Below are 13,866 nucleotides of genomic sequence, written 5' to 3'. Positions count from 1 at the left end.
TGAGTCCTGTAAAAGAAGTCTTGAGGACTGCGGGTGATGTTTCGAGGACAACAAATAGCATCCCAAGGGCCATTAGACCAAAGGGCTGCGAGATTCAACCCGAGGGCTATGAATATGATATGATCGGACATGTCTGGGAAGAAAATATATATATATATATATATATATATATATGAAAAAGGGGAGAAGGAACACATTCAAATTTTAACATAAAATATCTTTCTCATCTATACTCTCTTATAAAGCATTTTGAAATTATTTATGGTATGTCTTAAAAAATTAAGCATACTTTTTTTTTCTTCCAAAAAACCCCTTTCACTATATATATGGTTCTCAAAATGGTCTCCTGTACACTACAACACTGAATTACCGTATCTACCCTTATAACAAATTGTCACTCCTAAAACAAAATTCCATCGCAACGTGCGGGTATTATGCTCATATATCTCAAACACTACATATTTACTTACCATTATATAATATTAAGGTATATCATAGTAATTTATTTTTCATATGTTAAAAGTCTTAAATTATCATTCATGATGTTTTCCTTGTGATAGCTCATGCTCCACAGCTCGAGTGTATTTATGCCTATATTTATATTCAATATTCAATTGCTAATCCAAGGCAATGAATCTTTGCTTTATATTTGTAAAATAAATTATTTGTATGTTTAACGTAATAATTACCTCTTAAATATACGAGATCATAGTTTTATAAATGTAATAATATTTTAAACGTAGTTCTAATTATTTTAAACATAGGTTCTGAGCCATGTTTATGAAAACCCAATAATTTATTGGCTATTAATTAATTTAACTTTTTGGCTAATTATTTTTGGTGAAACAATATTTATCTCATTATTAAATGTAGTTACATTATAACTTCTTATGAACAATTTATAATCAAGTGCTAAGCATCCTAACTTACGCGCAATTTGTGTCCACAAAAGTGTTGATCATGACATTAAACGACCAAAGTGGTAAAACAGTAATTTCAAATATCGTTCTTATTTGTTGAATCATGAAAACTATGAATATTTTTAGCGACAAAATCGTAATTTTAAACTTTTACAGCTTAGAAATCTGATCTTAATTATCTTATATGACTAAAATAACTATAAGTTAGGTGGACTACTCGATTAGCCTCACGCTAAGTTGGCCCAGTACAAAGGACCTAGCAGCGGCCCATGTTAAATATTAAACACTTTCTAGAATTTCGATTTTTACTAGGTATATTATGTTTTTTTTTTCTTTTTTTTGCCTTCTAGTCGATGATGATGTCTGGACAATACTACTGGACAATAAGTGGAATAAAGAAAATAATCAAATAATAAATCAAAAAAATCATATGAAATAAGAATATTGATAAGTATAACATAACTAGCATTAGATCGAAAACGTAAAATTGTAAATGAAAAGGGACAAACGTCCACCATAAAACGTGCCATACGTGGCACAAAAGTCTGTTTTAATCTTATTTTAGTTATATTGATAAAAATGTATAAAAGTGCAACAATTGAACAATATATACGTGCCTTCAGTTAGATGAATCAGAATTATCACATTGTTTAGCACTTTAATTAGATATTGAAAGTTATACCATCAGAAATATAACTTTTAAGTCCTTCGTAATAAGTATTCCGTAATGTTCTACTTCTTTGTGCATTGTTTTTTGGCAAGATTTCTTAGCTTTACAATAAAATCACAAAAAAGCATCAAAACTTTCATCCAAGGTATATATAAATCAAATATCAAATATGGAAATCTAAAAAAGTTTCGAAGAAATTGCATATTAAATAATGAATATGAATATTAGGAGAGGGGGGGTGGGGTGAAGACTAGAGTACGAGTGAGGAGGAGACTTACATAACATGTAGGACAGTAGGTAGCATATTACTTAAATCCAAAATACGCATGTTTAATTAGGAATTGATTTTTAATCGGATGCAAATGAAAGACTAAATTAAAATTTAAAGCTTAGGTATTGTGCGTATAATGCAAAAGTGTTCATACTTAAATCCAACAAGGTATTCCAAATTTTGATCATATCTAAGGCAGAAAGATGACATAAACCATGATCCATATTTGATTTAGGAGCAGGTAAATCTGAAATCATAACCACTCTACAAAAAAAAATAACAACACTTTTGATTGATTTCAATTATTGATCAGTAAGATCATCAGCAACATTTTCTTTTCGTCCTATGCCAAGATGAACAATCTCCATCTCTTCTACTTTTGGTATAAATACAACATTCTAACCGGATTCGTTCAACCATTTTCTTCTCAACTTGTGTCATCACACCTAACCCGTCGTATAAGTTTGTTTGTTACTGCACATGACCCCAGAAACTTGGTCACCGTTTCACCAAAAACGCGAACTCATTGGACTTTTCAAAAAGAGTATTATGTGTATATATGTATCTTGAAATGGTCATAGCAACCTAATAGTGGAACCAGATTTGGTAAGAGTGGTGGTTGAGTTTTGTTATTGAGCTCATGCGGCTCACTCTTTATAAACATCAATAATTTGTTCACTAGCTATCATGCAATCTGCTTTGTCATAATGAAGACACTATTAGGTTCCTCAAATATGACTTCCTTTCTCTTCATGCTAATAGTTGTGTTGTCATCCTTCATGACAAGCTTTGGTTTTCCCGGGTTCAACTTTGGATGGGGTGGTGGTAGTGGTAGTGGTGGGTCTTTTGGTGGCCGAGGTGGATCTTTTGGTGGTGGAAGTGGATCTTTTGATGGCGGAAGTGGATCTTTTGGCGGCAGCCAAGGGTATCCTGCCCTTTTCCCAGAGTTCTACAGTTTTTCATGTCCACAAGCTAATGACATTGTCATGTCTGTACTCGAGCAAGTCATTGCTAAAGAGCCAAGAATGGCTGCTTCTTTACTAAGGCTTCATTTTCATGATTGTTTTGTTCAGGTACGTAATTATATGACTTTTTTCTTGATACATTTTGTTGCGCGCATAGTTGTTAAGGTACTTTTTTTTAACTCAAATTCATATATGTGGACTAACTGTGGTTGCAATTTCCTTATATTCTAGGGATGTGATGCATCTCTCTTGTTGGACGACACTGCAACGTTTTCGAGTGAAAAGAATGCAGGGCCTAATGTTAATTCAGTCAGAGGATTTGAAGTTGTTGATGAGATTAAGTCAAAATTAGAAGAAGCATGCCCTGAGACGGTTTCATGTGCAGACATTCTTGCCCTTGCTGCTCGAGGTTCCACTGTTTTGGTAAGCATGCAAATCTAATACTACGAGTATCATTCTAGCATTCTCGAGTTCTGTTTTGGTAAGAAAAGCTAGGTAGGAGATTTAAGGATTTTTTTGTCCCATATTTTTGCTTCCAAATTAATATGGGTTGAATAAGAAGGAAAAGTCTCTAACCATTCTATCTATTGTCTTAACTTAATATATACATGTCTTTACATGGTTTCTTTTCCTTACCTTACAACTCAAGAATAATAAACTTGTAAACCATCCACTTTTCGTGTACTTTCTTTTCTTTTCAATTAAAATTTGAGAACACAGGTAGTGTTTTGGTACAGACCATTTTATGAAAATTTGCTCATAATTTCAAGAAGTTTTGATTAACCAACATAAACTTGCTGAAAAAATTTCACAGAGTGGTGGACCAAACTGGGAACTGCCATTAGGAAGAAGGGATGCAACACAAGCAAGTCTCAATGGCGCAAACAGCAACCTTCCGCCACCAAACTCCACCATTCAAAACCTTATAACATTCTTCCGACGCCAAGGCCTTGATGAAGTTGACCTTGTCTCTCTTTCTGGTATGTCAAAATATATCTGAATTTCTTAAACCATTATTATTTCTTTCCTCATTGTTCATTCTTGACTTTGTGTAATTTCTGGAAAATTTTCTATTTTATTGAAGGAGCCCATACCTTAGGAATGGCTAGATGCACTGCATTTAAACAAAGGCTATACAATCAAGATGGAAACAATCTACCCGATTCAACTCTAGAGATAAACTACTACAATGATCTAAAGTCAGTTTGCCCAAAAACCGGCGGTGATAACAACATTTCTCCACTAGATTTTTCATCTCCTGCCAAATTTGATAATACATATTACAAGCTCATTATGTGGGGAAAAGGACTTCTAACTTCTGATCAAGTGCTCCTTACTGGAAATCTTGAAGAAACTATGTTTCTAGTGAAGGCATTTGCAGAGGATGATGCTCTCTTCTTTGACCAGTTTGCTAGGTCAATGGTTAAAATGGGAAACATTAGTCCCCTCGTTGGTAATAACGGCGAAGTTAGGAAAAATTGTCGAGTGCCTAATTAAAGAAATAAGTATAGCTATCTTATGTTGCGTATTATAACTTCATGACTTGTATGACCTGGGTTTATGCTAGCTGTCTATTTTCTTGTAATGCTGAAATTCTAGTTTCCAATGAGGTGCAATATGGCTTCTTGTAAGTTTCTGCTATCATATTTCATATGCTTTTAATGCATTGACTAAAAACCTCTAATAAATCGTCAGTGTCAAATGAAAAATCAAATTTGCATCTAACAAAAGTAGAAATTCATGATATATATTCAAGACACTTCTCACCATAACCGTCCTATATATAAGTTTGGTTGGGCGTAGCATAATGGTTGATTTTAAACGGCATTGGTGATAGGGATGAATTTGGAACCGTGGCGGTGTGGCCACTGTAAGGAGATTCCATGTAATTTTCGCGTGAGAGGGATAACGTGCAAATACTGCAACGTGCAGGGATAAGTTTGGGATGTCAATGACAACTTTGTAATTTACTTTTCAAAATATTAACTTAGACACCTTTATACAAACTTAATCATGTAATAAAGGATATTCGATGAGCTGTCTGTACTGCATCTATCAAAAAGGAACTTCTTTGTCACAACAATATATCCAGGAACCTTTTCGTTGACTTTAATAGCCAGTATACTACATAATAATGTCAATTTTCCTTAGAATATTTATAAAATTTATTACACAACAAATAATAATTCACTCATGTGTTTCTTATATATAGGACTTAATTAGTTAATGAAGTAACTCAGTAGTTAATGAAGTTTTTGGGCTTAATTAGCCACAGCCTGTTAATTAGTTAATGAAGTAACTCAAATTCTGCTAAGCACTAGATTAGAAGTATTTTAATAAGTGGCAGCATCTGCATAAGGGGGCAGAGTATCACCTACAACCCCCCATGAGGCTTTAGAGATTAACGTAAAAAAAAAAATCGAATGCATATATCTAGTCTTTGCCCTGGTAGGATAAATGTTTTTCCACCGATAATGAAAAGAAAAGGCTAGTAGATCAACTGGCAACGCGGTACAGAATATAAACTGAGCTAGAGAAAATTCAATCATAAGACCCGATTTGACCCAACTCCACACTATCATAGTCATACACCTTTAAAATTTGTCCCTCCTTGAAAAGTTTTCTAGTACTGCCCCATCTTTTGGTATGCATCATATCATATATCATAGATATGTATAAAAAAAGGGAAGAAAAAAAAAACATACCATGCATAATGTATAATGGAATATCACCAACAGAGTAAAACAGACCATGAATTTAGTAGGACGATATTTTCTTATTTGACCCGTTTGCTTGCTCAACATCTAAAATTGGTTCCATTTATTGGTTATAACGTCTAAATGTGAGAAAGAACTGCGAAATGGCTAATCAAGTATATTATGTCATTTTGGTGCGTCTCTATGAGTTATATATCCGTCTGATATGTTTTTATGTAACTTCTCTATTTCCTTGTCTGTAAGAACCCGGCCTGCTTGTGGGTCATTTAAGTTTCTACAAGCATATTGCATGTTCAAAAGGGATTGAAAAGGAAAACTCAAGTAAATCATGGTTGTTGAGAGAATAATGGAATTTTAGATCTCTAAATGGTAGAGTTTTAGAGAATATATATTCATGAATCGTAGTCTTAACTCTTAATGGTTTTAGTTTACATTGATGGGCTAGAGCTAAGTGGCTTTGGACGTGGATCTCTTCGTGAATTTGAATTTCACCATTCTTGCAATCTTGCAGAACCAGAAGGCACTGACTAACTGAAGTCCCAAGGCCATTGCCTGCACATATTCGATTTTAAAATTCTGTTTAAAGGGCCTAATAGACTTATAATTTTGGAAGCTGGGAAAGTATATATACCTTGATGAGAATAGGATTATTGGCAGATAGTGTAACATAGCAGAGATATGGTCCAAAACACATCCTTGCTATTGTGAACATCAATGCGAACGCAACCTTTGAGTTCAATACAAACGAAATCAAATCAATGAAAAACGATATTTCAAAAACGGTAAGATATGTGTAAGTGTAAACGAAAACTAACATCAGCTGCTAAATTGACATCTGTGTCCTTGTAACCAAGCTCTTTGAGAAGCTCTCTTAAATGAAGAAATGGACTAGATACTTCTGTGATATACATTGCAGCCACCATTTCTGATCCACACTACACATAAATTAAGAAAACCTTCTAAATATGGAAACCAAATATAATTATGAAAAATAAATCTGTAAAAATAAGGTACCTTTTCATATGCAAGACCTGCTCCAATTCCAACAATGCTAACTAAATGATGAACCGAATTATCGATTTTTATGCTTTTATCAAACAAACAACATACTAAATCATAGATTAAGTAAGCTAGAGTAACTCCTAAAGCTCTCATCTGTAAATAAAATTCAACAAAAACATAATATATATTCAATATTTTGTCACAAGTATGAAAAAGATAACGATACCTAATCCTGCCAAAAGCGATGTATGGGGTAGGTGAGATGTACACAATCATACTTTTACCCAATGGTAGAGAGATCTCTTTCAGGAACACTTAACGGGTCAAAAGTATAACAAAAAAAAAAAAAAATTTCATATGTACCTGAAGAGGGGAAGAATTCGAAGCCAGGGGACAAACCGGGCATCTCCAGTCTTGAACCGATAAAACAGCCAACATGACCGCGACCACGGCATGAATTGTGGAAACGATTCGATTACAGAAATCAAAAGAACGTTTAGGTAAAATCTTTCTAGTTAACAAAAATGCAGAAGTCCATGAGACCACACCATACACAACCAAATAAACTTTGTCAAAGTCTTCCATAACTAATTAATCCAACCAACTTCCTAACTTCAAATAACTTGAACAAACAAAGATATAGACATCCAGAGTGTTTCTAACAAATAAAAATGGATTTTTGTAACTTGTGTTTATTAAACCAACTCTGATATAAAAGCAACAAAAAACAATAAATGCAAGCCTTTTAGGGGAGTTAGGTTGTTGCTGAAAATTAAAATTCATGTACGTACGTATATTAATGATATGGTGGGTCGATGCCATGTTAGGAAGGTAGGTTAGCGGTATTTATTTTCTAGATGTATATACACAAATATATATGAAGAAAGATTAGGACATTTTACCAACGACATACGATTGATAAAATAGATAATATAGATTTGAGTATGAATCATTCATTATATATGGTTTGTTTAGACTTTAGAGCATCTCCTTCACGACTACAAGATTCCTCTGTTATGATAATCCGAACCATTTTTTCGGGCCAAAAAAAAAAAAGTGTGTGAGGAGACGCCAGTGTGGGGCCCAATGCCAAGGCCTCATGCAGTCATGCCTCTTACTCAGTGCAATATTTGTCATTAGGTGCTCACTCATTAATTTGTTCCATATATATATATATATATATATATATTTTTTAATTATAATTTCTGGTTAAAACTATATAACTTTACACGTTATCAAAGTTAACAACGTACACATTTTTGTCAAAAGTTTTAATTTGTCAAAAATGGGTGTCCTGACGCCCGTGTGGGGCCCCGATGCCAAAGCCTTTTCAACCTAGCTAAATAAGTTATGTTAGATAACATAAGTAGTTATTGTATCCATGATAATTGATGAATAATGTATGTGATTGTATTCAAGTTGTGACGAATTTGATTGATTTGGATGATAACAAATTTAAATAATTTTGATTAACTAAATTGACCATGAAAATTAAATAACTGAAGTGAAAACTAAACTAAGAAATTAAAACAACGACTAAAAAGTAGATTGTAAACAACAATAAAAAAAAAATCTGATAATATGTAGGGATAGAAATATTCTAAAGATGATATAGATTAAGGTGGATAGTACATGAGAGAAAAAAAAAAAAATATGGGTCCTTCTATTTTTGGTTTTTAATTAAATAAGCATTTCACTGCACAAAAATCATACCTCATGATCATTTATCAAGTTGAAATACAACTTGAGAATGTCTTCGTTCAAAATGTGGTTCCGTCCCAGGTTATGTTTGCTAAAATGGAAGTGTTTGCATGTGATGTAAGAGCTGGCTACGTGAAGATATTCGTTTTGGTACGTCTCTTTTAGTAAATGTTGCCAAATAATTCGATAAATTAAACCATATATTCAAAAGCATGAAACATGTCACTATGCTTGTTTTTACGAATCATATAATTTTTAATATATCTTCCAACAGGATTCCAAATAAATAACTTATGTGAATCAGAGTCAATGTCAAATATTCTCAATATATAGTCAAATATTAATTATAATATAAGATAATAATCAATATACAGTACAAAATTTTAGTTAGTTGTTTTTGCTTAAGCCAAGTAATTACCCATAGTCCACATACCATTGAGACGTACCTAGCAATAGTTTTTGAGACAAGTCGTGGTACACGTATCAATGTACGTTATTCAATGCATGTGTCCATATATATATATATATATATTGACAATCAAATGAGAACGAAATTAAAATGAGAACAAATGAGAACACTTAAAAACTACATTTTGATGCATTAAAAGTCTATAAAACTGACATAGTGCATAACTAATTATCATTATTTAAGTGTTTAACTTCATATATATATATATATATGAAGTTAATTTGCGACAATAATCATGACATAAATCTAGTTGATCGGTATATGTGTTGACTTGTGGCAGTTCACTTGTTTGCTTAACTTATATTAAGAATATAAATAACAGAAAGTAAAGAACAAGAATAAAAGTAAAATTCAAATACAAGAATCTATGCAAGTCTAATCATATGTATCATTGATTAAACCGTGAATACATGGTCGATATTATTACAACTTGACTTATAAGAAAGTAAATAAACATACAATTGTTAAGTTTAGAATAACTAGAAACTTAACCAATTACAAAAGAGAAAATAAGTGACGCACACTTGTGGTGACAAACACACATACTTGTGTGCGGCTGTGTTGCCTTATATAAGGAAGGAATTAGGGCAACACAGCCTTGTCTTAATTGTGATGGGGTGGTGGTTGTCGAAATGCCATTGGCTTGAAGTACTTACACCAAATGCCTTTGTTTTTTTTACCAAATCGGGTATGAAAGAGAAACCTTTTTTTTTATCCAACTGCATCTTTACCATACAAGGTATCTTACAGTTGGAACAACCACTATGTAACTCTTGTCTTCGATCTTGTTGTTTGAATTCTTCCCGCCTTAACTTACAATTTGGATAAGAATGCATTGTTGGCACAAAGTCGCTGGACTCATTGATGTCTCGCTGATGAACATCATCAGCAACCAAGTATAATCAGCGAATCCTCGACTTGATAATCAAAAGATTGTACAATTGCAAGGAACAATCATGTGGATTACTATGTACAAATATTTATCTTTAAAAATGAATAACAATTAGCATGACCCATGCTAATTAAGATAATTAAAGTGAATTAATGGCATCGAACTTGGAGGTTATTTACATTTTAATTATAGTTAAATAGAGACAAAATAAATTGTGAGTTTTACATATTATAACAGATCGAGGACATGTAGTGTAAAAAAACAGAGATCAGCGATTTAAATCTCGTCTCATGTCTTTTTAATCACAATGCTACATGATTTCTTCTCTTATGTTCATCATGCATGTGACTGGCCGTACACGTAGGGACACATTCTATCCTTTTTCAGTTTATGAAAAATTTAGGACTATAACTTGCCAAATTATTGTTTTGAAACACAACATTCGTTCAATCAAATAAATAATATTTTTTAGAATAATTAAAAAAGATTCAAAGATTAATCCTCGGCTGCTTCCTTTTTTCTACGTAACCGTCGAATTGGATACTAAATTAGTCGTTGTAAATAGTTATCTTTCATGGCAAGCATGAAATGGTTGAATTTCGCTTGATCAGCTTTGTTCTTAATTAGCGTACATGTTTGACAATTATTGCTTTTAACTCTTCTTTTAAGTAATTAATAATAATAAAGCAATTATGATAACTGATAAAGCAATATAAAGTCACTTATGATGAAACTAGTAAATTAAAACAAATTAAAAAATTGTTATGATAAGTATGTGCGTAAATATATATATAACAATTGAAAGATTATTCAGGTCTCGCGAGGTTAATGAGATCCGATCAAATTAAAGGGGGATTTTGCTGGTAAAAGCGTACCTACAAAAAAATATAACCAAACTAATTAATTTCATACGAGATTTCAGCTAGTACGTACCTATCAAAGAATGATCCTTCCAAATATAGTTTGTTTCTTTTTCTGTAGAAAGCGTACAAGACTACAAGTTAATATCAAATACATGTTCAATTTGGATCCATCATCAATATATGTTAATGTAACAAGAAATGTCATTTAGCTATATGAATTCTAACGAGAAAATAACGTACAGAGAGATGGTTTGATAGAGTACTAATTTGTCAGATGTTATCATGTATCCTTGAGCTATATTGTATTTGAGTCAGATTGTGTACTCACGATGACCATGCAAAACAATACAACGGTAATTTAAAGTTATAATATCTTGCCTATAGCTAGCTAGATTAATGATTTTGTCAATTACAATCGAGATATATGGCCGGTATCTAGTTTATCACAATGTTTTTAAAGTTAAGAAACAAAATGTTAAAAGTAAATAATAACGTTACAATTGCATTTCACCTTTATTCGGTACTAGAAATCAAATAATTGTACTCATTGTCACGTCTATTATACATGTCGACTTACTATTTGTAAAAATTATCAACGGACCATCTATTTGTTTTGTTCTTTTTTTAAAAAAAAATCCTTTTGTCTCTTATCATTGGAGATACCATATGCACCAACTCAAGATATGCTTAGTGGAATATGTGTCTTAATTGTCGAGTGGAAATCAGCACTCATTTTCATTTACGTATTCATTCTCTAGTTCTTTTCTATCTTCCTCAACTCACTTACTAAAGAACCTTTATGTACCATACGATAGTATTTAGCTTTTCACTTTTATATACGAAAAATGATATATCTTTTTAATTATAAAATAACTTAATAATTCTTTTAGTGTAATTTACTTTTTATCTTTCTTAATTTTATTATCTGATTCTATCGAGTGTCATAATTTGATGGTTAGAAGAATGGTTTAGATAGATATATCATTTTCTTTGAGTGAAATACAACATTGCCAGTTAAATTACTGATCATAATATAGATATTTGTGCAATAAGGAAAAGTCCAATATTGCAAGCCATGATTATTTTTGTATTTAATCAATTACTAAAACCAATACAGATTCCTTTGTACAAATACAAACTACATATTATAAGGACATCCTAGTCTTGAATTGATTGAAGAAAAATGATAAATTCGATCTCTTAACAAAATAGCCTAATAATCTTCCTAATACGTACATTAAGAAGATGACATGTGGTATTCATTTATTCTCTTTTCTAATCTTGCCTTCTGATTTTTTCACATGTCAACATCTCATAGTTAAAAAAATTATTAGGCTATTTAGTTAAGAGAATTAATCATTTACTATTGATTAATCATCGATGATTTCTTGACTGAAAACGAAGTATATTAAATTCAACACCACTTGTGTTCAAGTAAGCAACCCACTTGGGTTTTTCTATCTTTAAACTCTCTAAAACATCAATGGCCATACGACATATATTTAAATTCATTAAAAGACACAACTATATTAATCATCATTACTTCAATATCATAATAAACATGACTCCAAAATATCATTATTATAAAAAGATAAAAATATTAATAGAAATATAAAAAGCAACCCATAATATTCCCTCCCTTTCCCTCTCCACTCAACACAAGCCTTGATTTTAATTATCATCGTAACATACAACTATGAACGACCACCACCAATCAAACCTAAAAAATACAAACCAATAAAGCACCACACCACCAAACCTAAACCTATAGTAGTACAATATAGTACCATAACATTGATCACTAGATAGATAACCGGTTCATTATCGGCCATATACTGGTTATTAGTCTAAACCACCAACATGAGAGAAGGTAAATCACTAGTACTGTAACATTTCCGCAGCGACCATGATTGGTTGTTGGTTAAAGTACATCATTTCCCAAGGATTGTTGATCATGAAATTATCATTATGACCTTGATTTATTTCATACCCAAATAGGCCACTTGCATCATTGGTGCAATGAGTAGTAGTAGTAGTTGTACTATTCATGGTGTTGATGATTTCATTAAGGTAATCTAGCCTTTGACTTAGCTCACCAATCTGTGCCCTTAAAACAGAATTTTCAGCTTCCACATGCACAAACTGTTGTGTGGTGACATTTATAGTTGTCAAGATCTGGCTGTTATCTTTCTTGACTTTATTGATTTGTTCCGTTAAATCATCTAGATGCTTTTGTTTCCTCATCCTTGATCTCCGTGCCGATTCTCGGTTTGATTGCATCCTTTTTCTTTTTCTCTGATCCATCAAATCTTCCTCGGATCCCGAGTTTTGGATCTGAGAAGAATTTCCACTCGAGGAAGCCATAATAATTTTTTCTTTTTTAACGACAGATGTATAACACTGATTTAAACACGACTTTTTTAATAATTAACAAAAATAGCTAGAAAGAGAAATACGAGTAATTAATTAACTAAATCGAGCAAAAATAAATAATAAAGATATGAAAATATATTAGTCTAGCCGTCTAGGTGGTGAGATGCGAGTTGTTCATGAAAAAACGTAAAACCAATAGAGAAAGACGACAGATAAAGATTGAACAAGATGGGTCCGGCGACGAAGAGAAGAATTGATAGTAAAGCCGGACCGAAGAATTTCACTAAGAACAGGAGACATCAATCTTTGCTAACATTTAAATATACGAAATGGAGCATATACATAGAAAAGAAAAATAATTATAGGATACAAAAGAGTTTTCTAGCTATATATATATGTGACAATTTAAAAACACCGAAAGATTGATAAATGAATGATCGATCTATCGAGTGTTTTATAAGACGAAAAATGATAATAATTGGAACAAGAAGAAACTAAGTTAAAGAGAGATGGAAGAGATTTTTTTAGGTAAGGGAGAAGGGATGATTATATAGAATTAAAGAAGGGGTTAAAATAATGGAAAAAAGGTGGGGGAAAAGTGTGATTGGGGACGTAGGGTGGAGAGAAATTTCCACAACAAAACAAGTAATAACAGCTGGTGTTGATGCAAAACAACAAATCATTTTTAAAGGTAAGTTCATGAAATCAATGCACTCCTACATCGATCTCCATCGCATATTTATTGTTTGATTTTTTTTTTTCACGGTACGAAACAAACTTATTTTTGTAAGTACTAATAATAACAACAGAAACCACTAATTAAAGAATTATTATTTAAAATCACCTTTATAAAAATCTGTAGTTATGTAGATTTTTAATATTTTTAGCTACGAAACTTTCTACGAGTATGATTTAACCCTTTTGTTAAACTTCTTATATTTTTAAGATTGAATATGTCCTTTTTTTTTTCCAACCATTAAAAAGTCAAATATTTCAAGTAGAAGGATATATACAACGCAATGT

At 32.0% G+C, this 13,866-nt stretch overlaps 3 protein-coding genes across 3 annotated transcripts; 1 reads left to right on the top strand and 2 right to left on the bottom strand.

The window, feature by feature from the left end:
• The first annotated feature begins 2,578 nt into the window (after nt 1-2,578).
• On the top strand, nt 2,579-4,459 carry LOC122589521 (peroxidase 9-like). Its single transcript, XM_043761820.1, has 4 exons — nt 2,579-2,934; nt 3,058-3,249; nt 3,641-3,806; nt 3,911-4,459. The coding sequence occupies exons 1-4, from the start codon at nt 2,596-2,598 to the stop codon at nt 4,321-4,323; spliced, it is 1,110 nt and encodes a 369-aa protein (XP_043617755.1). The 5' UTR covers nt 2,579-2,595; the 3' UTR covers nt 4,324-4,459.
• Nucleotides 4,460-5,878: 1,419 nt separating this feature from the next.
• Nucleotides 5,879-7,234, bottom strand: LOC122589522 (TLC domain-containing protein 5-like). Its single transcript, XM_043761821.1, has 5 exons — nt 6,909-7,234; nt 6,558-6,698; nt 6,359-6,478; nt 6,175-6,270; nt 5,879-6,095 (listed from the first exon to the last, which is right to left on the bottom strand). Exons 1-5 carry the CDS (start codon nt 7,128-7,130, stop codon nt 5,991-5,993), a joined length of 684 nt encoding a protein of 227 aa, XP_043617756.1. The 5' UTR covers nt 7,131-7,234; the 3' UTR covers nt 5,879-5,990.
• A 4,798-nt stretch (nt 7,235-12,032) lies between these two features.
• On the bottom strand, nt 12,033-13,346 carry LOC122588495 (bZIP transcription factor 11-like). Its single transcript, XM_043760627.1, has one exon. The coding sequence runs from the start codon at nt 12,832-12,834 to the stop codon at nt 12,349-12,351; it is 486 nt and encodes a 161-aa protein (XP_043616562.1). The 5' UTR covers nt 12,835-13,346; the 3' UTR covers nt 12,033-12,348.
• Nucleotides 13,347-13,866: the final 520 nt, after the last annotated feature.

Source organism: Erigeron canadensis, chromosome 2 (genome assembly GCF_010389155.1).
Source record: "Erigeron canadensis isolate Cc75 chromosome 2, C_canadensis_v1, whole genome shotgun sequence".
Classification (NCBI taxonomy): Eukaryota; Viridiplantae; Streptophyta; class Magnoliopsida; order Asterales; family Asteraceae; genus Erigeron; species Erigeron canadensis.
The sequence above is the reverse complement of the archived record's forward strand: the minus strand, read 5'-3'. Positions and strand labels throughout refer to the sequence as shown.